Source organism: Pelophylax lessonae (genome assembly GCF_965119305.1).
Source record: "Pelophylax lessonae genome assembly, chromosome: 13".
Classification (NCBI taxonomy): Eukaryota; Metazoa; Chordata; class Amphibia; order Anura; family Ranidae; genus Pelophylax; species Pelophylax lessonae.
In genome coordinates, this window is record NC_138780.1 from 171,437,202 (window position 1) to 171,462,501 (window position 25,300).

General features: G+C 43.2%; 1 protein-coding gene across 1 annotated transcript in view; it reads right to left on the bottom strand.

Annotated features, from left to right (window-relative positions):
- SOS2 (SOS Ras/Rho guanine nucleotide exchange factor 2) overlaps positions 1-25,300 on the bottom strand; it is a 178,762-nt gene that overhangs the window by 39,263 nt on the left and 114,199 nt on the right. The window contains exons 5-9 of the mRNA XM_082242700.1: positions 23,935-24,141; positions 18,873-19,016; positions 14,803-14,913; positions 11,064-11,162; positions 5,102-5,229 (exon numbers count right to left, since the gene is read on the bottom strand). Of these exons, the coding sequence (XP_082098826.1) occupies positions 5,102-5,229; positions 11,064-11,162; positions 14,803-14,913; positions 18,873-19,016; positions 23,935-24,141 (689 nt within the window). The remainder of the gene's footprint in view (positions 1-5,101; positions 5,230-11,063; positions 11,163-14,802; positions 14,914-18,872; positions 19,017-23,934; positions 24,142-25,300) is intronic.

Genomic DNA, 25,300 nt, shown 5'->3' on the forward strand with positions numbered 1-25,300 from the left:
GACATCAGTGAAGGAGAAAAATTGTTTATTTACAAAATTTTATAACAGAAGCTTAGAAAAAAAACTTTTACCACCAAAAGAAAGCTCCATTTGTCTCAAAAAAATTATAACATTCTGTTTGGGTAAAGCAGGCATGTCAAACCTGCGGCCCGGGGGCCACATGCGGCCCGGAACCCCAGGCAATGCGGGCCACTGCCCCCTGACAATTTTTTTTTTGCTGGGGAAGAAGGAAGTCGGGTCGGGGGCATGGCCACAGCGTCTTCCAACTAACGTAGGCAGAGGCTGCCTTGGAGGGGAGGGAGGGGATGTGAGCATGTGCAGTGTTTCTGACTCCTACGACCATGACCACTTCAAATCACTGAAGTGGTCATGGTGGTTAGAGTGGTCCTTTAATATCTCTCAGAAGAAGTAAACCTCTGTATACTGATTCCATTTCATTTCATCATCCTCTAGTTGTGTTAAATCAGTGCGGGGGGCTGCGGCCACGCGGGAAGGGCGCGGCGGCATTTTATTAATTATATACCTTAACCTATTATACACCCTTATATTATATATATATATATATATATAATATACTTATATATTATATAATTATATACCTTATTAATTATATACCTTATAGTATATATTTTATATGCGGCCCGAGAAAATTTCTCTACACTAAATGTGGCCCAGAGAAGCCAAAAGGTTAGACACCCATGGGGTAAAGCATTGCAAGACCACGCAATTGTCATTCAAAGTGCAACAGTGCTGAAAGCTGAAAATTGGCCTGGGCAGGAAGGGGATAAATGTGCCCAGTAGGCAAGTGGTTAAAAAAAAATTAGGCTTTACAATCGCTTTATTGTTAAAAAGAGATTAAGAAGGCTTTTTTATGCTGACTAGCTGTAGAGGGTGGTGGGGAATTTTAGTACTGTTCTATTCCTATAGCGTACACAGAAAGCACAACTCCTCTTGGTTTACAGAAGGTCATTTTTTTTTCTGATTTAGAGATGATCAGCTATGGCATTACCACATATGCATTCTATTTTGTCATTACTTCCACATGTATATTTCCCACCAAAAGTTAATGAAACTGCCAAATGCCCTATGTAGACATGTTCTCCCAGCGGGGAAGAGTGACCCAGCTGCAGTATTGCTAGTTCTGGTTTTATACAGCTAAAAGCTTTTGGCCTCGGGTGTACTACAGTGTACACACATGCGAAGGCCATGTTTGCCTCACACGGGTGTAGGCTGTAGTATGCCCGTGGGAACAAAGGCTTTAGCTCCACTGTCAATGACCCTACCCCAGGAGTACCAACAGTCCTTCCTCTCTCCTATGCATTTGGGACTTTACAGTCCTCCTTTCATATCATGCTCTGCATCTAAAAGAAATCCTGAATTCAACAATCCCCTGCCAGCTATAACTGGTGTTCTATCCTATAATAGCATACATCAGTCAAAAGATATTATTGTATTTATAGCTGGCAAGGGAGAAGAACGAAGCCAAGACCGGGGAAACTTGCCAAATGATGTGTGCTATCATAGCAAGGATTTGTGATGCAGGAAGAGCACGGTGAGTGCAGCAACTGTGCTAGCTGTAGAATGTCAAGAATCACACACTTAAAGCGGAACTCCACTTTTGTTGAGGAAAAAAAAAACATCAGGGGTGTCCAAACTACGGCCCTCCAGCTGTTGCAGAACTACACGTCCCATGAGGCATTGTAAATCTCTGGGATTCACAGACTTAATTAGGCAGGATGGGAATTCTAGTTCCTGAATAGCTGGAGGGCCAAAGTTTGGACACCCCTGCTGTACATTACAAGGATTTTAACAAACATTGTTGCAGATTTCTACCTTTTGTTATTCTGAAGAAATCATTGTTTGTTCCTCTGTGCTGAGTGGGTATATTGGGAGTTGTTTTATAATTATCTATCAGCTGTGGCAGCTGCAGGGCACTAATGAGGAAATCTGCTGGGCCTGCATCCCTTTAGACGTGTTCCTATTGGAAGTATCTCACCAAAAATTACATTTTTATTGCAGGGGGTGCCAGAAATCTGACTTGTATCTTAGGCAGACTTCTGGGAAAATTGGTGAGCCAATCACACAAGCAGGAAATGATGTTTCTGGGGGTGTGGTCATTATACATTCTGTGTACAGAACAGCTCCAGGCAGCCATATTGCATTGCGATTTCAGAAAATTACAACAGCTGCGTATTGAAAATGAAAGGTAATTTTTAATAACATTAAATTACAATGCAGTTTGTGTTGCAATTGTGTACGCTAAATTGTTTTTTCTTTATTTGCTATTTTTTTTTCCCCCTAGGAAAGTGGAGTTACCCTTTAAACTAAAGTACCCATTATGAAGAAAATACCAGCTTAACATGGGCTTTAGTAAATGTAGCACCCTCCTAGGTAGGTGCTAGGAAAAGGCATATATGTGGCCCTGTCTGCTTATGAGGAGGGCCGGATCTGTAAGTTAGCCTGTCACATGCTTCCAGGAGTGTTCTGTTGAGTCTGGGGAGTCTCCCCACTGTATCCAATGAGGGATTTTTTTTGACAGTGGAGGAAACCCAGCCAATGGCACACCAGGACTGTCCCAGTGGGAGGGCATTGCTGCAATGCATCCTGGGATTGGGAATAAATCCCGAGGGAGCATGTGATAGGGTGTCTTTTGGCGGGAGCAATAGTCCCAGGAAGAAGTGATGGCTGTCTCTCTTCCTGCTGAAGTGTGAAGGTGGTCAGGGCAGTCGGCCTAGGGAACAGGTGTTGAGCTGGGCTGCAGAGGATCCAGTGTGTGCTGACCGAGTGGAGCTGCCGGGCAGAGATCTTCTGGAAAAACAGTGTCTTGAGTACTCAAGGGGTCTGGCTAAGAAAGGGGACCACTCCAGAGAGGTCACAGGGGATCCAGGAGCCAGCTAACCAGAAGTGTATAGTAAAGGGGGTGCCAAGTTGTAAAGCCCTGAAGAATAGGGGATAAAGGGGGCGCCAGGAAGGGCCCTGAAGTGTCTCTGTGATACAGTCTGCACTAAAAGTCAGCTACCTCAGGAAGGAATGCCTTAGGGAGCTTAAAGCGGAGTTCCAGCCTTTTGCCTCACCTGTCCCACGGTCCAGCAATGCGGCCGCCCGAAGCCTCGATCCTCTTCCCTCTGGTCTCGGCATCACTGGTGTGAGCACCCGGCTGTGACAGTTTGCGGCTTCACAGCTGGGTACGCACTGCGCATGCGCGAGTTGCGCTGCGCATCTTGATTGGCCGGCAATCTTCTGGGGCCTCTGACGTGTCCCAGAAGATTGCAGGGAGGGAGGGGGAGAGGAGAACTTCCGTTCAGGGCGCCGCGGCGTTCCGAGCGGAAGTGGGAGCGGGTACCTGTCAAAACTAGGTACCCGCTCCCCCCCAAAAAAATTTCATGCCAAATGTGGCATGTCAGGGGGTTATTCATGTCAGGGGGTTATTACTACCTAAAACGGAAGTTCCACTTTTGGGTGGAACTCCGCTTTAAGAGGACTTTCAACAGTCAAATGTGAAGGCAAAGTAAGAGGCCTAGCCGTGACCAGTGCCAGTCAGAGTTAACCAGCGTTAATCTACAGTCCCTGCCAGTTTGTGCATAGTTCAGTTGTTGGAGTACCCCACTCATCCCTTCTCCTATCCAAGTTCTTAATAAACCCTAAAAAACCAAAGAAACGGGACTGGTTCTTGTCTGAGGTAATTACACTTGGAAACATGCTTGAAAGTATTACTGTTGCTAATGGTAACCCAGGGGAACCCACACTCAGCAGCTCCCTTGGGAGTAGTCCTACATAAACATACACCATATACATTCATTTAACTCACTTCTGAGCTCCAAATTAGACTTTTAAAATACTGCAGGGACAGGCAAATACATATTGGTATCCTAGGACATTTCATTTAGGTCAGTGGCATTGCACAGCTCCTCTAATTTAAGCTCCTTGCCATTTTTTTTGGGAGCTAGACTCCCCCTCAAAGAAAACTAAACTTTTCCACAATTTACAGTTCTATAGTTCTTTTCACATGACCCACGCTTCCTTCAGCCCAAGTCTTGTTCTTTTTGCCCACTGCGATATACAAGCTGGTTCAGAGAAGTGCACTTCCACTTCAAACAGAAAATAACTGTATAAACTGCTCTTTTTTGCCAATGGTAAGGAGGAATAGAAGTTCACGTGTGACCGATTGTACATTTTATTAGACATTAGATGTAGAGTGTATCCTTTCACAGTCAATCAATGCTAGAGCAAATGCCAAGCTAAGACTGACAGATCACAGCCAGGCACAGGGAAGAGAAGCTAGAACCAGGCTCTGGGTGGCTGACCCCTTCAACTAGACTGCTGTATTTCCATTACACTCCATTGTTCTTCACCTTTAAAGGGCCGGAGATTTTGATTTTTACATAGTTGATACTTTGTTGGGCAAGTTATACCTTGGTTTCTTTGGCTATTGCCACTGTATGAATCCTTTTTTGGACACCTGTTTTTTTTGTTTTTTTTTTTTGGTACTATTTTGTAATTGGTGATATGGCCTCTTTACAGATATTCTATGAAGCGCTATCGTCTCCTGAAGAAGTGAACTTTGTTTCATGAAACATGTCAAAAGGTTTAGGCTACCAACTGGTTATCTTGATGTGTATACATGGTACTATGTAATAATTCACTATACTCTGTTATACTTATGGAATTTTATTCATTATTTTAAAATTTTTGTATATGAATAAAAATCTAAATTTTTAAGTAATTGTTGATGTTTGGTGCAGTTCTCAAAAGTCCCATGGGCAAGTTTTCTGGTTGAGAGGTCTCTGTGGAACATGCAGCTTGGAACCAGTCTTTTTTTTTTTTTTTCAATATTTTACAGAATTCTTTTCATAGTAATGAAACATTTCAGAGTAATTTGTGCAGCATTATGGCTGAGCAGTTCAAGTAGCCAAAATATTGCACATTTACCAAACCGTGAAAAGAATATTTTAATAGAAAACTATAGTCAAAATCACTAAGTTTGCAAGCAGCAAAGTCCCTTCATCTGACAGATGACCACTCCAGAGATTCAGGCCCATTATTAATTATTAATACAATTCCATACAGGCAATCTGATCAAAAAAACCAAGCCGTTCCTTACCCTGGTCGTCGTCGTGGGGAGTGCTTGTTGTAGATGCGCTCCATGCTACATCGGAGATTGAGCAGAGCGGTGATGGCTTGTTTTAAACATTCTCTGTCCTCCTGGTCCTCGCTGCGTTCTTGTAACAGCTGTAAGATAGATAATTCATTTAACAATTTACTCCTGTCCTTAAAGACCATGTTTTGAAATTAGTTGTTGAAATCAATAAATATAATCAATTAGCTATTTCCCTCCTTTCCCTGCAATTGGAGCAACAAATAATCAGCTCTCTGGTAGCCGGTTGCCTCCAACTAGGTCTCTGTCTATCCCTTCTACCCCATCATCCTAAAAGCATCTCTCATGGTAGGGAAGAGCATCATGGGAGTTCAAATTATTTCTGGTTCCATCTCCAGCTTAGGTATGACATCCAGTAGAAGTAGTGACAACAAAAATAGAAAGGGACTTGCTGCACAGGTATGACACTTAAAACCCACAGAGAACACTAAGCTTTTAAAGGTAATGCTGTCTTTTAGATACAAATGATATTTAACAAAACGATGTAAACACTGTAATGAGTCAGAAAGAAATTAGCGCTCATGTAAGCTGCCAGCATGTCCAGGGGCATGCATCTATCCCTAACTATGTGCAAACTGCTGTGGATACCAGGGCAGGTAGACAGTGCTCAATAGCCGGGATAGCTGGGGACAGATAAAGCATAGAAATTGAACCAGGAAGTAAATAAAATGTATTTATTATTATAGTTTATTATCCACAATGTAAAAAATTAGTTACTAATGGCACTTTTCCACTGCAAGTACCGGCTCGGCTCTACTCGGCCCTGCTTGGCCCGGTTTGCTTTTCCACTGCTGGTACCGCATGGTACGGCGTTGGAACGGTTCGGTACGGTTTGGTTTGCTTTTCCACTAAAGTAGTACTAAAGTTAAGTGGGTGGGATAACAATGATTCTCTGACCAATCAGTGGCTAGTAGTGACTGCATGCAAAGGATTGTGGGATGTGGTACCGGGTATGGTACCTCTTGGAACCACAATCGAGGTGGTACTGTTTTATAGAGCCGTACCGTTCAGTTCCATGCAGTGGAAAAGTGCTGCCGTACCGTACCGAACCGTTCCTACACCGTACCATGCGGTACCATGCAGTGGAAAAGCACAAAAGCGAGCCGAACCGTTCGGTTCCATGCAGTGGAAAAGCGCCATAAAAGCCAACCATACCATACTGGTGGTCCTGGGCGTTGATGGGTCATAAATATCCAGTCCAGCAGCCAAATGAGTATGGAGGGGCGTCAATGCTCATGCTGGAAGGAGATGTCAGCCGCATGAACAAAGGACTTTGATAAAGCGCATGCGTGCGAAACGCGTCATCACGGCAACAGACCAGCTTGAAGTCCACACTGGTTCCTGCAGGCACCCATGTTTGTTTCACACCTCCCACTGCCGTCCTGTAGTGAAGCCATTCAGGCACGCCGGCGTTTTCCGGCTTGGCTCCCCGAACAGCTGATATCTATCTCCTTCCAGCATGGACATTGGTACTCCTTCATGCTCGTTTGGTTGTTGGACTGGATTTTTATAACCCATCAATGCCCAGGACACCACTATGTTATCATAGGCTTTTAATTACTAATTTTTTTACATTGTTGATAATAAACTATACTGTTTTATCTACTTCCTGGTTAAGTTTCTATGGTTGATCCATCCCTGGCTTTCTACCTGCCCTGTTTTGACTCTATGCTGCATTCTCCAAACATGTATTGCCAACTGTACTAGTCTCGGAGCATCATAATCTCTTTTCCCTGCCCATACAGGACCTGGATCCACAGATCTTAGCGCTTGAGGCACTGTGTCCCTTTTAAACTGCTGTGGATTGTGTCAGCCAGTCATTGATATGTACAGGTTTCCTGTGTGTGACTGAAATGCTTGATCATACCCGCCATAGAAATATGCTGAACTAGGTGGTGAACCGCCTTAATTGGCCAAGTGCATGAGGCCATTAACTACTTAATAAAAAGAAGTGATACCTAGCACTGCTCTGAGTTATTACCCAGTTTCAAGTAGCATTGGGTTAAAATCAGTTCCTGGCACCACATAAAAACATTCAGGGAGGTACTGAAGCTATCCAGTAAATACTGCAATGTGCTGAAATGAATAAGTTCACTTAAATCTTAAAACTAAACTCCTAAAGCAGATACAAAAGACACCCTAGAGGTCTCTTCTGTCATACATGCCCCCCCTGCCTGTCAGTGGGTAATGTGACCTGAGCAGCAAATCAGCAGCTCAGACCACATTTACGGCCCGCTCTGCAGTGATGTGACTCACGCGCGCATGCGCGGGAGTGACTTCACATTGGTCCGGCCAATCAAGCACTCGGAGATGCAAAACCCAGAACGGAGACCAGGTGAAGATAGAAGATGTAGGTAAGTTTGGCATAATGTGCTAGTATGCGGTGCATACTAGTATATTACGGCTTAATTCTGCAGGGGGGGGCACATTATTTTATATTGTCCATGAGACTTTACCACTGCTTTAAACTCTACCATGTGTGCTTATAAATGGTGCACTCACCACAGATATTGATACCGATTAAAGAAGGTCAAAGGCACTTAAGTCCCAATAGGTTTGCAACCAGAGCAGATATAATAATCTTCCTTCACTTTAAAACAGCAATTACCACTTTCTCCACACTTAGCCACAAACTGAGAAGAATGCCAAATATAATTAGATCATTGTGCAGTATTTATTAATTAAAACCCTTTATCTTTAAACATAAATACAGCTCACTCACATGTAATGGTGCCCTTAGACTGGCACCAATGCAAACAGCTTTGTATTTAGAAGACCACTCTGCTTGCATGGGCCGGCATACGTTCCAATCACCGGATATTAGGACCGGATGTGACGTCACGTGTTACCTGAAAATGACGGCAACATACACTTTAACGCATTTCATCAAGATGGCTTCTTCAGGAAGATTGTGAACGCCATCACACTGCACAATGATTTATTTATATTTGGCAGTTTGTGGCTGGGTGTGAGCAAGTGGGAATTGCTGTTGGAAAGTGAAGGAAGATTATCAGATCCGCTCTGCCTGCAAACCGATGGGACTTACTGTAACCGCCTTTGACCTTCCTTAACCACTTTACGACCGGAGGATTTTGCTGTCTTACGTCTGGACCACTTTTTGCGATTCGGCGCTGTGCGAATTTAACTGACAATTGCGCGGTCGTGCGACGCTGTACCCAAACGAAATTTACGTCCTTTTTTTCCCACAAACAGAGCTTTCTTTTGGTGGTATTTGATCACCTGTGCGATTTTTACTTTTTGCGCTATAAACAAAAAAAGAGCGACAATTTAAAAAAAAATTTTTTTGCGGGACTGCGACATTGCGGCGGACAGATCGGACCCTTGACTGACATTTTTGACACTTTTGGGGGTACCAGTGACCAGTGACATTTCTACAGTAATCAGTGCTATAAATATGCACTGTTACTGTAAAAATGACACTGGCAGGGAAGGGGTTCATTTTATTGGAGAGGGAGGGGTTAATGTATGCCTGGTGCTTACTAACGTGTGTGGGGGGAGATGACTGTGTGACACAGGGACAGATCTCAGGTTCAGCTATGCTGAACCCTGCAATCTGTCACTGTTTGTCACTTCGGAGATCCGCCCGCTCTGTTTACACAAGCGGGCGGATCTCCAGACTCGATTCCCCGACGATCGGGGAAGAGCAGCAGCGATCGCCGCTGCTCCTCCCCTGGCCCGACTCCCGCTGTGACTGAAAACAGCAGGAGCGAGCCTCCGGCGTCGCGCGCGCGCCGCCGAGAAGGGGGAGTGTCTGCCGACGTAGGTCTACGTTGTCAGACCTACAAGAGCCACTTTGCCGCAGTAGAGCTCTAGTGAGCAGCGGCAAAGTGGTTAATCTTCCTTAATACCTGTGGTAAGTGCGCAGTTTATAAGCACAAGTGGGGGAGTTTAAGGTGGAATAATTAAGAAGTGCATTTGATGTTCTAATTTTCTGTGGTGTTGGGAAAAATCCTCAGCACTTAGACACTTTTTGGACTTTATATGTGCACACTAATTTATGGAATTTTTTTTATTGTATAGGATTAATAATGCCTTAGTAGTGCCAGACCTTAACCACTTGCCAACCGGCCGCCATACTTATACTGCGGCAGGTCAGCTCTGTCCCGTGAAATGTTATACCTGTACGTCGTTTCGCAGGACAGCTAGTGGGGGGCGCGCTTGTGCCGAATGGCCACAGGGGGACACGATGTCCGCCGGGCACGCGTGATCGCTCCCCGTGGAGACAGAACGTCAGTCTGCTGTTCTGTCAGCGATGAACACAGGGATTCTGTGTTCCTTCTATTTAGGATCACCGGTCTCTGTGTTCATCCAGAATGCCCATCCCCCACAGTTAGAAAGCACCCCCTAGGGACACATTTAACCCTTTGATCGCCTCTGGTGTTAACTCCTTCCCTGTCAGTGTCATTATTACAGTAACAGTGCATATTTTTAGCACTAATCACTGTAGTAATGTCACTGGTTCCCCCTCAAAAGTCAGAGGACCCTGAAGTGTTAGAGGGAGTACTTAGTCAGAGGACCCTGAAGTATTAGAGTTGGTGCCAGTGGTTGGGCCCTGAAGAGCGAATGTGTACAGTGTGCAGTGTACAGAGTTAAGAGTTGCAGCAGCACAAGCAGTGACAAGGAGCTACCTCAGCCAGTGAAGGGAGCTGTTCAGTGACTTTGAGCTAAATCGAGTGTCAGGAGTCGAGTTCTACAGTCCTGGATCTTCTGAGTTAACAAACAAGTAAAAGTCGAGGTTCCAGCACTAGTTCAGCAAAGCAGTATTTTCAAGCGTCTGGAAGCGCTGGTCGGCATTCAGCTACCGTCAAAACAGCGCCAATGGGCATTTTTGTATAAAGTCCCAGTTAACCTAGTTGAGCCAGAGGAGTATCCCGCTCATTTCCTTCTCCCATCCCCAAAATACAATAAACAAAACCAACCAAAGATGGCGGAGTGGTCAATGTCTCAATTCTCACACTTGGATTCACAACTTAAATGTGTTGGAAGTGTCACCGGTAACAATGGCAGACCCACATCAGGTTCAAGGCCTGGAAACATTGCTACACTAGAGATACATATATGCATGACACTTTTTACTTTATTCTTTTACTAACTGGTACTTGTAATACTAATTACTGCACAGATCAGGACTTGGCAAGTTTTTCGGACCAACAGCACGGTCCTGCACTAGCACTTTATCGCCAATTTAGCATTGTTTATTCATTCATTTTGGCACTTTCTGAGTGTGCAGTCACCACCACTAATTTATCTTTGATTGTTATCTACGCTGATTTATTTTGAAAAAAGTGAACAGACACAGTCACCCTAAGGCCTCTTTCACACGAGCGTTTCGTATGTCCGTATATCACCCCATCCGTTTGCGGGTGATATATGGACATAATGCATGTCAATGGGATTGCCGATGTCAGCGGATGACCATCCGCTGACATCCGATTTGCGTCCTTTCAGTTCTGTTCCGTTTTTTGGAACGGAACAGAACCCTATTTTTCTTCCGTTTAAAAAACGGAAAGGACGCAAAATCGGATGTCAGCGGTGTCATCCGCTGTCATACGCAATCCCATAGACATACATCATGTCCGTATATCAGTATATCATCCGCAAACGGATGGGATGATATGCGGACATACAGACCGGATGACACAAGTGTCATCCGTGTCCGTAAAAAAAAAAAAAAAAAGTGCCGGAGCGGATCGAAATACGGTCCGCTCCGTGTGAAAAAGGCCTAACACGGGTATTGGAGCCTGATTAAATAAATTATTGCACAAAATGTTTATATTTTAACAACATTGCAAATAAGTTTATCCTGCATATCCCATCTACAATTATATCAATCAGTAGTAGCGCCTCATTACTACCCATATTGCCCAATTATCAACAGAAGTCTTACCTCCAATAATTCAAAATAGTGCAAACAGTGGTAAACGGGAACCAGCATGAGACGAGGGAGGATGTATCGCACTGCTTCTTTAAAGCCGTCAGATATTGACTGAGAGGAGACAACATAAATTAGAGAACATGACATGGAATCGTAGACAGCATTTCATCCATATAATATCCTTCAATAATACAATTAATGATAATAAAAAACACTACACATACCTTTATTTGATCAAAATTGGCTGTGGCCCTTTATTTTTGGCAATAAATTAATTAAGTCATCTTATACTCCAACTTCATAACACACGTTTATATTCTTTTCTTATCACCAAATAATATCACACCAAATCAAATTATTAATTTATCATTTTACACACATATATGAAAACTATATCTGATAACTCAGCCATTAAAGCTCAAGTTATAACCATGTAAACCAGTAACTGTCCCCTTTCTATTGCAGAAAGGGACAGATGCCACACAATAAGGACCGCAACAATGGAGAGAGGGTGGGAAGCTTCTTCTACTGCTCACTGATAGCATTTAACTAGCTGCTAATAGCTTGTGCCATGACAGTTATGATCATGTAAACCTCTTGACCAATTACATTTAAACATTTTAAAACTGCCTGTTGCTATGAACCTCAACTATACTTTATACCGTCACTCTCCTATTGGTGGGTGAGGCAAATTATTTGCTCCCTCACTTTTTATTCTGAAGTTTAAAAGCTCCAACAAGCAAGACCTACATACAATGTTTATATATTTACTACACAGCCTACTGACTCCATGATTAAAGAGAGACATGGTCACCTTGCCCATGCAGGGGAAAGTAACAGTGTCTCTAAAAATTCCCCCCCGTTAACACTATACTCACCATACCTGCTTTCCCTCGCAGCTCCTTTTCTAAGCCGTAGTCAGCAGTGAAATGGACTGTGTTGGTAACCTGCTGGAGCGTTGACGTCATTCCTCCAATTTTGCGACTGGCTACTAGGCCTGGCAACATCATGGGGAGCAAGCCACATGCTGGGCTTTTTCACCAGCTGCAGAGGAGCAAGGAGCTGTGAGGGAGCACCAGGATGGTGGGGTAAGAGGGTCAGGGGATGCCCTTTGCAGAAACATGGTCACTATGCCCTGCATGGGCAAGGAGACAGTGGGGGGGGTTACTAAAACTGGTGCACACAGAATCTGGTGCAGCTGTGCATAGTAACCAATGAGCTTCTAGATGCTGAATGAAAGTGGGAGGGGCTATAAGCAAATTTAATGGAGTACCAACATCCCTGAAAAATGCAAAAAGTTTAGAAAATATTTCATAGTTCATATCCAAATCCCTGAAGAAGCCAACCCGGGCGAAACCGGTCAGATTTGGAAAAATTTCATTCATGTATGACTTCATGGATGTTATGTTTTTAACTTTATTCAGTCACATGTTTGTATGTACCAATTAAAATTAATAATTTTAAATTTATATAAGAGTTCTTTGCTTTCTTTCTAAGGATATGGTCTGTCACTCATATTATATTAGTGAGTACCTTAAAAGTCCCATACCCTAGAATTTCCTAAACTTTTTGTAATGAGCTTCGAGATTTTATTGTCAAAGCTTATTTGAACAAGCTGAAAATAGAAGCTTATTGGTCACTATGCATAGCTGCACCAGATTCTGTGTGCTCCAGTTTTAATAAATCTCCCCCCGTGTTTCTTTAAAGCAGAGTTCCAGCCTCAAAACGAAAATTTGACATCCGCTTGCTCTAAGTAACCTGAAAAAGAATTGGATAATCACAATTTTTTTTTTTGCTTTAATTACCTTGTTTTTGAAAAAAATATACTCACCTTCCTTCCACTTCCTCCCTCTGCGGCCGAGGCCCACGCCGTGACTTCCTGCTTGCATTGACTCCTGGGAGCCGAACATCATCGCTCCCAGGAATCAATGCGTCTGGACCGGCCCTGCTCGTCACTTCCGGTGCAGGTGCGTCATTCCCTGCTAAAAAGCTTCTGGGCATACCCAGAAGCTGTGCAGGGATGATGCGCCTGCACCGGAAGTGATGAGCTGGGCCATGCAGGGCATTCTGAGACTCCGACGTCACCAAAGAGGACACCGAAGAGGACGCTCTGGCTTCAGCTGCCCCCACCTGAGATGGCAGCGCTGGACAAGACATTTTCAAGGTAAGTATTTCTTCAAAAAGGTCAGTGCAACCTGGGGACAGTTCAGAGGCTATCATTGCTTAAATGCACTAGCCCTGACTGTCCCGGGGGGTATTTTTATCGAAAAAATATGTTTGAGGCCCGAACTCCGCTTTAAGTAAACAGCATAAGGGAGAGGAACTCTAGCACATTGTCTATGTGGTCTATCTAATTCAATCAACTATCCCTTGACATGGTTTTAGCAACTTCAGGTAAGCCATGTTTCAGTACATAAAGGCAAATCTTTAAAGAGAAGTTTGGGAATTTCTTTAGAAATAATCCTTACCTAGGTGGATGCAGCATCGGTCTGAAGCTGCATCTATCCCCCCCCCCACTGGTTCTAAGACTGAGAACTGATCGATCAAAGACCGATGTTTGCTCAGAGCTCCGTGAGTAAAGAGCTGGTGACTCGGCTCCCTGTGCTCACTAGAGTGCTGGGCTGTGGAGTTGGCAGAAACCACAGGCTCAGGCTCTCAGCGGATCGCTGGGAGGCTGAGCCAGGTGCAGGTCCAGGCATCTGGGTGGATCCCGACCAATTGGAGGCGATCTTTCCCCAGCCCAGACTGGCTCTGTAACGTTAGCCGACAGCAGGCTTCAACCAGCTGTCTGCTGAAAACGGGTCACAGGAGTGCAGAACAAACTGCTCTCCTGTAAACCATAAGAGAAGTACAGCCAAACCAGCTTTGGCTGTACTTCTTTTTAAAAGATATGTAAACCCTATCAATAAACTTCTACTATCTGCTCCCTTTTGGTCTAATAAAAATACCATTGCAAAGGTTTAAACATATCTATTCATAGAACAAAAACACATTGGTTGATCATGGCAGAAATCTTGTAATCTGGTAACCGTTTTTTAACACAGTGCCTTCTGTGGGCCTGAAGATGACAATCATCTAATATCTCATTTTGGCCTCGTCTCTTGAGCACAAAGATTTCTCCACATTCACCGAATCTTTTAATATTATGTACTGCAGATTATGATATATTTAAAGTCTTTACAATTTTACACTGAGGAACATTATTCTGAAATTGTTCGACAATTTCTAGACGCAGCTTTTCAGTTTGGTGAACCTCTGCCCATCTTTACTTCTGAGACACTCTGACTCCTTAAGATGCTCTTTTTTATACCCAGTCATATTACTAACCTGTTGCCAATTAACCTAATTAGTTGCAAAATGTTGTTTAAGCTCTTGTTAGTACTACTTACTTTGCCAGCCTTTTGTTGCCCCGTCCCAACTTTTTTGAGATGTGTTGCTGACATCAGTTTCAAAATTACCAAATTTTTTCAGTTTAAACAATTGATATATTTTCTACTGTGAATAAAATAGGGTGTATGAGATTTGCAAATAAGTGCATTCTGTTTTTATGTGGATTTTACACATAACTTTTTTGGAAATGTGGTTGTAAATCTAAGGGCAGGTAAGCAGCATTATCGTACCTTTTAGTTCTTGGGTTTAGATACCTTTTACTTAAATGGACAGATGCATACAGTGCTTCACCTCTAAGGAAACATTTCAATTGCAGATTTTAAAAAATCCCAGAACCAGACACAGCCCAAAAAATTCTCACCTGAAAATGCAGGGGAACATTAGGTTTAGCCATGAGGTTATTAAAATGCTCCTGGAACTGGGTGGTAAGGATGTCCTGGGATAAGGTTTCATACGGATCGAAGGCTTGTTCCTAAGGGTAGAATACAGCAAGTTTTGTCATTTTCCCATCCAAGTCCTGATGAAGGGGGGTTCTTTGACCCCCTATTATGTATTGGCTAACTTTTAACTTCCTGTTGTCTCATTTTTATAAACAATAAATGATATGGTATAAAAAGAGGGTAAGTGAAAAAGGAAGCTGCAGCTTCAAGTGTGACAACACCCAAAACGAAATATAAATAAACAAGCTGCTCTAAAAATATATAAGTGAAATGATATCACCCAAACATGAGTATATATAAAAAAATAAATAAAATGAATAAAGTGTGCAGATTAAATTACACAAAGAAGGTAATCATATAGAGAAAAAAATAAATATCTAATTGATCAAAATTAGGTGAAAAAAAGTTCATAAAGTCTCTTAATCCAGAAGATCCCAAAAAGTAGTGAATGCAGATTCCAATATTCACCAATTGTGCAGTGACCGCCACCAGTGGTACAAACTGCTTACCAGAGATAAATGAATGCAAGCCAAAAAGGGGTATCACTCAGGATCTCAAAGGCAATCCAGGAATTAAACTCCACTACACCTCCAGGGCTTGGACATTGATCAGCATAAATAATGGGAGCATCCACCATCAAGACACATACATGTGAATGAAAATAAATGGTCCCATAGCGTAAAACTGATATTTATTAAAGGAAATACAAGGTAATGCACTTACAATCTGAAGGTAGGGAATGCGCATATAGAGGATATCACACAAGCCGCCGGCCGGTCGGCTCTTCCGCCCGCCCTTCATCTCACTTCGGTGACGTCAGCACGCCGCGACGACATACGTTTCGTCAGAAATGACGTTATCAACGATCCTGAGTGATACCCCTTTTTGGCTTGCATTCATTTATCTCTGGTAAGCAGTGATACACTGGTGGCAGTCACTGCACAATTGGTGAATATTGGAATCTGCATTCACTACTTTTTGGGATCTTCTGGATTAAGAGACTTTATGAACTTTTTTTCGAAAAGAAACACAGGCGCCACTCTAAGTATATATTATTTTTTATTTTCTAATTTTTTTTTATATTTTTTCATTTTTATATTTAATTTTATGTGAATTTAATTTTATTTGTATTTACAATTATTTAACAATTTTATACTGCGGCTAAAACAATGGTTACTATAAGTACATTCTTCGCTTATAAGCTGCTCCTATATTGTATATTGTTTTAACCACTGCTTTTATATTAATCGCTGCTTGAATATCCATTACTGTATTGTGAAATTGCTGATTTTATATGCACCAGACACTGCCAGACCTATCAGATAAACCAAACTGCTAATACATTTAATATTAGGGCGGACTCTAGGACCGGGAGGCCACGGCTTCCATCCTATTTAAATCCCTTATCCAAAATGGCGCGATATCGGCCTGAAGAAGGAGCGCATGCTCGGAGAACGCGTCGCCGGCGCCATGACGTAATCACGCCCACGCTCTCGGAAGTGACGACGGACCGGCATCTGAGTGTCCCCGGGACGAGGAAGTACAGCGATATCGCTGCAGCCTGCCCATTGCTACCGCTCTGGCCATCCTGACTCTCCACCGGAGCATCCTCGGTGCTTGATTACTTATTACCTTTGTGAGTACCCAACATTAAGTTGTATCCTTTAATAAAATTCCAGCTACTGCACTTAGAGTGGCGCCTGTGTTTCTTTTCAGTTGGCAACAAGCAAAACTTCTACCTTGTCACTAGAGCTGCCTAAGGAGTGCACATTGGAATTTTTTATGGACTGTGTCACATATGGACTTATGGACTTTTTATACCACATTGATTTTCCTTTTAACAGTTCATTAGTATGTGTCCAGTATTATCGGTATAGTTTTTTGGTGATACTGTTTCTCCCCGTGGTGCTCCAGTTATTTATCATTTATTGTATGAACTTTTTTTCACCTAATTTTGATCAATTAGAGATTTATTTATTGCACCATAGGATTACCTTCTTTGTGTAATTTAATCTGCACACTTCATTGAGAGCCGGTTCACACTGGGGCGACTTGTCAGGCGACTTGGTCACCTGACAAGTCGCCGTAGGTCGCCTGCCATAGATTAGCACAGGACCCGTTCTAATAGGAGCGACACAAGTCGCTCTGACTTAGAAAAAGGGTCCTGTACTACTTTGGGGCGACCTGGAGCGACCTGCATTGACTTCAATGATATGAAGTCCGTGCATGTCGCTCCGAGGTCGCGGTGCACACAGGTCGCCCCGGCAAGTCGGGTCGCCTGTATGTGAACCGGCTCTTATTCATTTTTATTTATTTATATATACCTCATGTTTGGGTGATATCATTCCACTAATATATTTTTAGCGCAGCTTGTTTATTTATAAATAAATGTTATGGACTTATAAAAGTAAACCATATCTTCCTATCCACTATAGCCAAGGAAGCTGCCATCTTAACTTTTTCATCTGCAGTTGCCAAGGTGCTGCACATGTGCTCAGTTATGACACCAGCCGTTTGATGCCCTAACAGTTTGGTTGAGAGCACAAGAAACTGTAACAGTTATCATTCATAGCATGCCTTGAATGTAACTGTTTTGGGAAACAGTCTAAATCGTGAAGCTTAATTCCACTTTAAGATGGCACTCTTCTGTTATAAAAAGGCACCGATGTTGACCGCAGTGTCATGCCCACTTGCACATGCTGACTGATTATAGCGTCCTCTTTTGCCTCAATATAAAAATATTTTCCATATTCTGCACTAATTATGTCTAACAAGGCTTGATCAGCTATTGAAATGACTAAATGGTGTTGCTACATCAGGAGGCATTTGTGGTTTAAAACATCAGTTCTGGACACACAGCTGACCCAAACTGATGACACTTACCTCCTATCCTAAGATGACAATAGTGCATTTGACTCTGCTTATCACATTTCCTAAATTGTATTCCTAATTAGGGTAAAACAAACTCTTCAAGACTTCAGCAAATATTTCTGGAACACTGATTATTGGGGAGGGGTGGAAAGATTCCCCATGATATATTTTTCCTCAGCCTATTACAACTCTGACATAAAACCATTGCTGGAAATTAGGCATGTGTACCCATCTTATTTTCTGCTATATAATTACCAACAGTGATGAGATACATTTACACATGTGTCCAATCTCTAGTGTCTGTGTTAAAGAGAAACTGAATTGAGGAAGCTGTTCCTCAAAAAAAAGATAGGCAGAGGGCAAAGGACTAGCCACCAGTTTTGCCCGCGGTCTGCCTGCAATTGCACTTTCTCCATTATAGACTTCCTTACTCCTGAATTCCTAAAGCTGACCATAGATGGACCATAGATAGACCAGTCCCTGCTGAACCAGCTGAGTTTCAATGCGTCTATGGCCATTCCTATTCGAGAGGAGCCGATCCAACGATCAACTCCTCTCGAATGGGACTATTGGTATGTTTTTGTTTGATCAGCGATTGCAGCCAATGGGTTGCAGCGCTGATCAGTGCATTCTGACAGCGGAGGAGTCCCGCTGTCAGAATACAACAGAGCAGAAGGGAGGATTCCCTCATCCAACTGGCTTGTGTGGATGAGGGAATCTGTTTAGTTTTTGGGTCAAAAACTGGTCAGTGGCTTTAATCTGTGCTGTGCATTCTAGAAATGGCCAATGTTGGTAGAGGCAGGGTTTTGCTTCCTCGTGTCTGAGCCTCCAGCAAAGAGAACAGTAAGCAACACAGTAGTGACATCACCAAATCTCACTTTATGTCTCCTGAGACTAGCAAAAAGAGACTGACATTTAATCAGAAGGCTGTAGGCAACAGGAGTTGCCCAGGCATACCAGCACCCTTGCAGTTCTTTTTTTTTTTGGTAGGAATTCCAGACAAAAAGGTACATTTTTCAGGGTACAGATTGGGCACAATTAATATTTCTAAACGTTCCCTATAACCTAGCAATTATTCACTTTTTGCGTTCAGATCCACTTTAGGACCCATGGCCTGTACCTCAGCTAAGTCTTCAAAACAGCTTCCAACAAGAGGATGCGGGCTGCTCTCATCCGTCATCTCCACAGTATCCTCAATCAAACCCAGAAGCTTCACAGTAAGTTCATGGATGTCCAGGATATTACTGAAGATGATCTCGATTTCCTGAAAGAGGATATATGGAGTGCTTTACACGTTAAGACACATAAGCATCATGTAAATAAATTGTATGGGGGGGTGGGGATTAGAGTCCCAGACAAATTTTTATTGTAATCAGTGTCCCATCTATGTAGATTCACCTTATTTGTCACTGTGATCCCCGTCACAAATAGGAAGTGACTGGAAATCCAACATTTTACAGCTGTCATCAGAACAGGAGGTTACGGGGAAATCTTCCAGTGGAAGGGGCACAGATGACACATGTTCTGGTGACAACTGTATAAGGGCTCTTTCACACATGGAGTCCATTGGATAGACTCAGTTTTTCTCAGCGGGGGATCGATCCGCCGATCCCCCGCTGAGCAGGAGGATGACAGCTGTTCTCTGTGCTGTGTGCGGAGACACAACTGTTAGGTCCCCATGCATCTCTATGGGGGAATCGGATGGGAACGGACCATCGGTCCGTTCTCATCCGATCCGATCCGCTGGACGGATGGAAAATAGGGTTTCCATCCGTCCAGATTTGACGGATCGGATTGGATCGGATGTCAGCGGACATGTCTCCGCTGACATCCGATGCCCCATAGAGATGCATGGGGGGACCGTTCAGATCCACCAAAAAAACTGACAGGCGGATCTGAATTAACTGACAGGGGTTTTAACACTTCACTACTCTATCCAAAACTAAGAGTAACAGTTTTGGCTATAAATGCACTTTAACCACTTGCCGACCGCTCACTGAGCTGGTACTGCGGCAAAGTGGCTCGATATCGTCTGGCGACGAAGACCTACATCACCAGACTCTCCCCTCTCTCGGCAGTGCACGCGCGCAGCCGGAGGCTCGCTCCCGCTGTATTCAGAGACAGTGGGAGTCGGGCCAGGGGAGGAGAGGTGGTGATCACCGCCACTCTTCCCCAATCGTCGGGGATCGAGTGAGGAAATCCGCCCACTTATGTAAACAAAGCAGGCGAACCTCCTGTGACAGACAGGGACAGATTACAGGATTCAGCATAGCTGAACCTGCGATCTGTGTCTGTGTCACACAACCCCCTCCCCCCCACACACGTCAGTAAGCATGAGGCATACATTTAACCCCTTGATCACCAATAAAGTTAACCCCTTCCCTGCCAGTGTCATTATTACAGTAACAGTGCATATTTATAGCACTGATTACTGTAGTAATGACACTGGTACCCCCAAAAGTGTCAAAAATGTCAATTAGGGGTCCGATCTGTCCGCCGCAATGTCGCAGTCCCACAAAAAAAAAAAAAAATCACAGATCGCCGCCGTTACTAGAAAAAAAATAAACAATAAAAATGACAAATCTTTCCCGTAGTTAGTAAACGCGATAACTTTTGCGCAAACCAATCAAAATACGCTTATTGTGATTTTTTTTACCAAATATATGTAGCAGAAAACAAATTGGCCTAAAATGTTAAAAAATTTAGATTTTTACATTTTTTGGGGGGAATGTTATATATCAGAATGTAAAATTTTTTTTTTTTTCAAAATTGTCGCTCTTTTTTAAAAAAATTAAAAAAAATCGCACAGGTGATCAAATACCACTAAAAGAAAGCTCTATTTGTGGGTAAAAAAAGGACATAAATTGAATTTGGGTACAGCTTCGAACAACCACGCAATTGTCCGTTAAAGTAACGCAGCGACGAATCGCAAAATATAGCCTGGTCAGGAATGGGGTAGAATCTTCTGGTCTTAAAGCGGTTAAAAATATGCTCATTGAGAATTTTTTTGTCAAAGACATGTAGCTAAATACATTTTGGCCTAAATATATGACAAAAATTGAATATATTGGATATTTTTTAACTGTCAAAGTAGAAAATGTCAATTTTTTCGCAAAATTTTTGTTCTTTTTTTATTAATATCGCAAAAAATGAAAAGGGCAGAGGTGATCAAATACCACCAAAAGGAAGCTCTGTTTGTCTACGTAAATTTCGATTGGGTACAGGGCTGCATGACCGCGCAATTGTCAGTTAAAGTCGGGCAGTGAAAAGTTGCAAAAAGTGGCCTGGACGTTAAGCAGGAAAATCCTCCGGTGGTAAAGTGGTTAATAGGTCACGGGAAATACCTCTACCCCTAAAGGTATCACTTTAAGGCCCAGCCAAAATAAATTAAAGATGGACAGCCTGTATTCATAGCAGGCTGGAAAGTTTGCAATTTTTGCTTCTTCTTAGGAATTTTCTGCCTTGGCCCTATGAAAACAATACTGTCATAATTTTCGTATATTAAAATAGTGGTCACTTCGACTTTATAGAACAATTCAGAGCATATTTGTTAACAATTTTTTTTTAAATCAGGAATAAAAAGTTTATTAAACTTTAACAAGCATACATAACATACACAGCCAAAATGCATGACAATATAGGAATTTCAGAGCGTCTATGTGCTATATACAGCATACCACAATCAGAAAACATTAAGCACTCATAAAGCAAATGCTGAAAAAAATTACAAAACCACACAACATGGTACCAAAAATAAGGGAGTATTTCCACAATCGGTAAGAAATATAGGAGAATAAACGCCAACCCTGCCCTTGATTGCTTATAGGGTAAAGATCAGTCCAGTATTCTATCCAACACCAAGTCCACGGGTGCAAGACCTGCTACTACTATCCAGTCACCCCAGAGCCCATCAAACCTGTGTGGGCATCCACGATGCTGGAAAATTAATTCTTCAAGTCTGAGGGTGTATCCCATACTCAAAAGTGGAGGCCTCTCACTTTTTCATTGTAGCAGGAGAAGTCTACGGGCCTGAAACATGGCTCTGTTAACAGCTATTTTTTTGAACTTCCGTAAGTAGAAGATCATCGAGGATCCCCAAGATACATCTGGTATGCTCAATTGGAATTGTAGTGTGAAACACTGAATTAATAGTGCGGACCACTATTGTCCAGTAGGGATGCAAGTTGGGGCAGTGCCATAGAAGGTGTATAAGATCCCTATTCATAGTGGTGCCTGTACATGATTTTGTGCAGGAGAGGTCATGGGCATGCGTGCGCCGCTCCCCCTGTGACTGAACACAGCAGAACCAATCAGCGGGTCTATGTAAACCAGGCAGACTGCTGTTCTGTCACAGAGGAAGACAGAGATTTTGTGTTTCAGCTAAGCTAAAACACAGATCTCTCTTTTTCTCTAGTGCATCCACTCCCCCTACAGTTAGAAAGCACTCCCTAGGAGCACACTTAACCCCTTGATCACCCCTGGTGTTAACCCCTTCCCTGCCAGTGTCATTCATACAGTAACAGTGCATTTTTTTTTTTTTAGCACTGATCACTGTATTGGTGTCACTGGTCCTCAAAAAGTGTCACTTATGCCTCGTTTCCACTGAGTGGAACGGTTCGGGTTGGTACAGTTTGGAAGGGCTAGAATGGTCCGGCCTATTCAGTTGAGCGTTTCCACCGCAAGTCGGACTGCCAGGGGCCATGCAGGGTTCACACCAAACCTGGTGTTTGTTTTGTGCTTTCGTTTGAAGTGAGCATTGACGTTTTCATGTCCACCAATCAGTGGAATTTATCGTGTGATGCCAGTAGCTCCGCCCTAACCGTACCGTACCATTTCCTATGGCCCTACATCTGAAGGAGGACCAAGAATGGTGCGGTTTGGTTCAGTTGTATGGGCCACTTTCATAATGGAAACACTCAAATTAGCGTACCGTACCGATCCGAACCGCTCAGTGGAAACGAGGCATTAGTGTCAGATTTGTCCGCCACATTGTCGCAGTCCCGCTAATAATCACCGATCGCCGCCATTACTAGTAAGGTCAGTTACTAATGCCTGCAATTGTCAGGTAAATCAGCCCGGTCATTAACCACTTAAGCCCCGGAAGATTTTACCCCCTTCCTGACCAGGGCCTATTTTGCGATTCGGCACTGCGTGACTTTAACTGACAATTGCACGGTCGTGCGAAGCTGTACCCAAAAGAATTTGACGTCCTTTTTTTCCCACAAACAGAGCTTTCTTTTGGTGATATTTGATCACCTCTGCGATTTTTTGATCATGCGCTATAAAGAAAAAAAGAGCGACAATTTTGCAAAAATAACAATATTTTTCACATTTTTTTTATATGAAATTCCCCAAAAAAATGTAAAAATCTAAATTTTTTAACATTTTAGGCCAATTTTTTTTTTTTACCATATGTTTGGTAAAAAAAAAAAAAAAAAATTGCAAAAAGCGTATTTTAAATGGTTTGCGCAAAAGTTATTGCGTTTACTAACTAAGGGAAAGATTGTCATTTTTATTGTTTTTTTTTTTTTTTTTTTAACGAGTAATGGCGGCAATCTGCAATTTTTTTTGCGGTACTGCGACATTGCGGCGGACAGATCGGACCCTTGACTGACATTTTTGACACTTTTGGGGGTACCAGTGATATTACTACAGTAATCAGTGCTATACATATGCACTGTTACTGTAAAAATTACACTGGGAGGGAAGGGGTTAACTTTATTGGAGAGGGAGGGGTTAAGTGTGTCCCTAGGGGCGTGATTCTTACTGTGATTGGATGTGGCTGTGTGTGTGTAACAGCAGAGATCAGCGGTCCTACATAGCAGGACCGTATGATCTGTGCTGTTACATCAGGGAGAATGACAGACGGCTTTGTTTACATTAGCCGCCTGCCTTTCTCCCTCTCCACCCGACGATTGCGAGTGACCGGCGGACATCAGGTCCGCCGGTCACACGTGCGGGCTGCTTAGGGAACGAGCGGGGGCGCGCCTCTGGCGGAGCGCGCTCGTCCCCTATTGGCTCCTAGGCTAGTGACGTACTGGTACGTCACTTTGCCTGGAAGGGGCTGACCGCCGCCATATATAGTCAGGCGGCGGTCGGCAAGTGGTTAAGGGGGTAAAACCATCCGGAGCTGAAATGGTTAACCTGAAAAGCAGCACAGAGAGTAAAAACAAAAGACTTACAATGGATGTAAACAACTTTTTGTTTTCGAGAAAAGCTTCCCGAAAGACTTTGATGATGAGGTTCAACTCTCGCAGATACTGCCTCTCCCCAGCTATTTCATTCCGCACCAGCTCATAGTAGTTCAGCTCTCCTGTGGAGGAAGGCTCCTCGTCACATAACGCAACAACGCCAATGTCATCGTCTTGGTCAAACATATCCATCAAGACCTGGCAGATAGTATAGAAAAATAGGTTAGTTACAAAAAAACAAAAAGGGACAAATTTTCTTCACCACTTAAGGCCTATTCTGACACTTTTGTTTTACAAGTAAACATCTGTTTTTTTCACTAAAAAATTACTTAGAACTCCCAAACATTATATATTATTTTAGCAGAGGCCCTAGAGAATAAAATGGCAGTCGTTGCAAATTGTTTTGTCACACGATATTTGCGCAGCTGTTTTTTGAACATTTAAAAAAATAAATAAATAAATACACTTTGAAGAATAAAAAAAAAAAAAAAGATATATACCCTACAGCAGGGGTGTCAAACTCCATTTCATCGCGGGCCGCATCAGCATTATGGTTGCCCTCAAAGGGCCGGTTATATCTGTAAGATTGGATGTCCAGAGCACCCCACGCCCCCTTACATGAGATGTCAGGAGCCCCCCCACCATCAGAAGTCAAGAGTCACCCAACCTTCCTTACATCACAATGCACCCCCTTACCCTGTGCTGCTGCAAGGAAGAAGATGCGGGTGGATCTGAAAGAAGTGAAGGGTCTGGAGGAGACCCAGAGGAGGGCTGGAGTCAGCTTCCAGAGTCTGCTGAATGCTGAGACCAGAGGCAAAATGGTGTTGCAGCTGCACAGAGAGGTGCAGGATCTGTAGGAGGAGTTATGCCCTCCTCTCTGCTGTGGTCTGCTTGGAAAGGGGGGGTGGACAAAGATGAGCCTTTCTGCAGCTGCAGGATCTGGCAAAGGAGTTCTGTCCTCTCTTCTGCCGACCACAGAGCCAAGGTGATGGCAGAGACAAGGGGGGTGCCACAGCTGCAGGAGAGGTACGAGGGCCACATGAAATTGCCTGGGGGGCCCCATTTGGCCCACGGGCCTTGTGTTTGACACCTGTGCCCTACAGTGTTAATTTTGGCAGCAAATTTCGTTTTAGTCTTTTGACTAAAATGCCATTTTAGTTTTAATCCCATTTTAGTCATCTGCAAATGTTTTAGATTTGGTCGACTAAATCTGCAGTACATTTTAGTCGACTAAAATACCCTACATTTTAGTTGACTAAAATAGGAACAGGAGCACCACACCACAACATTCTGGCGTGGTGCTCCTGTTCCTATTTTCAGGATTCAATATCAGTCTAGGGGGGCTCTGGGTATCCTT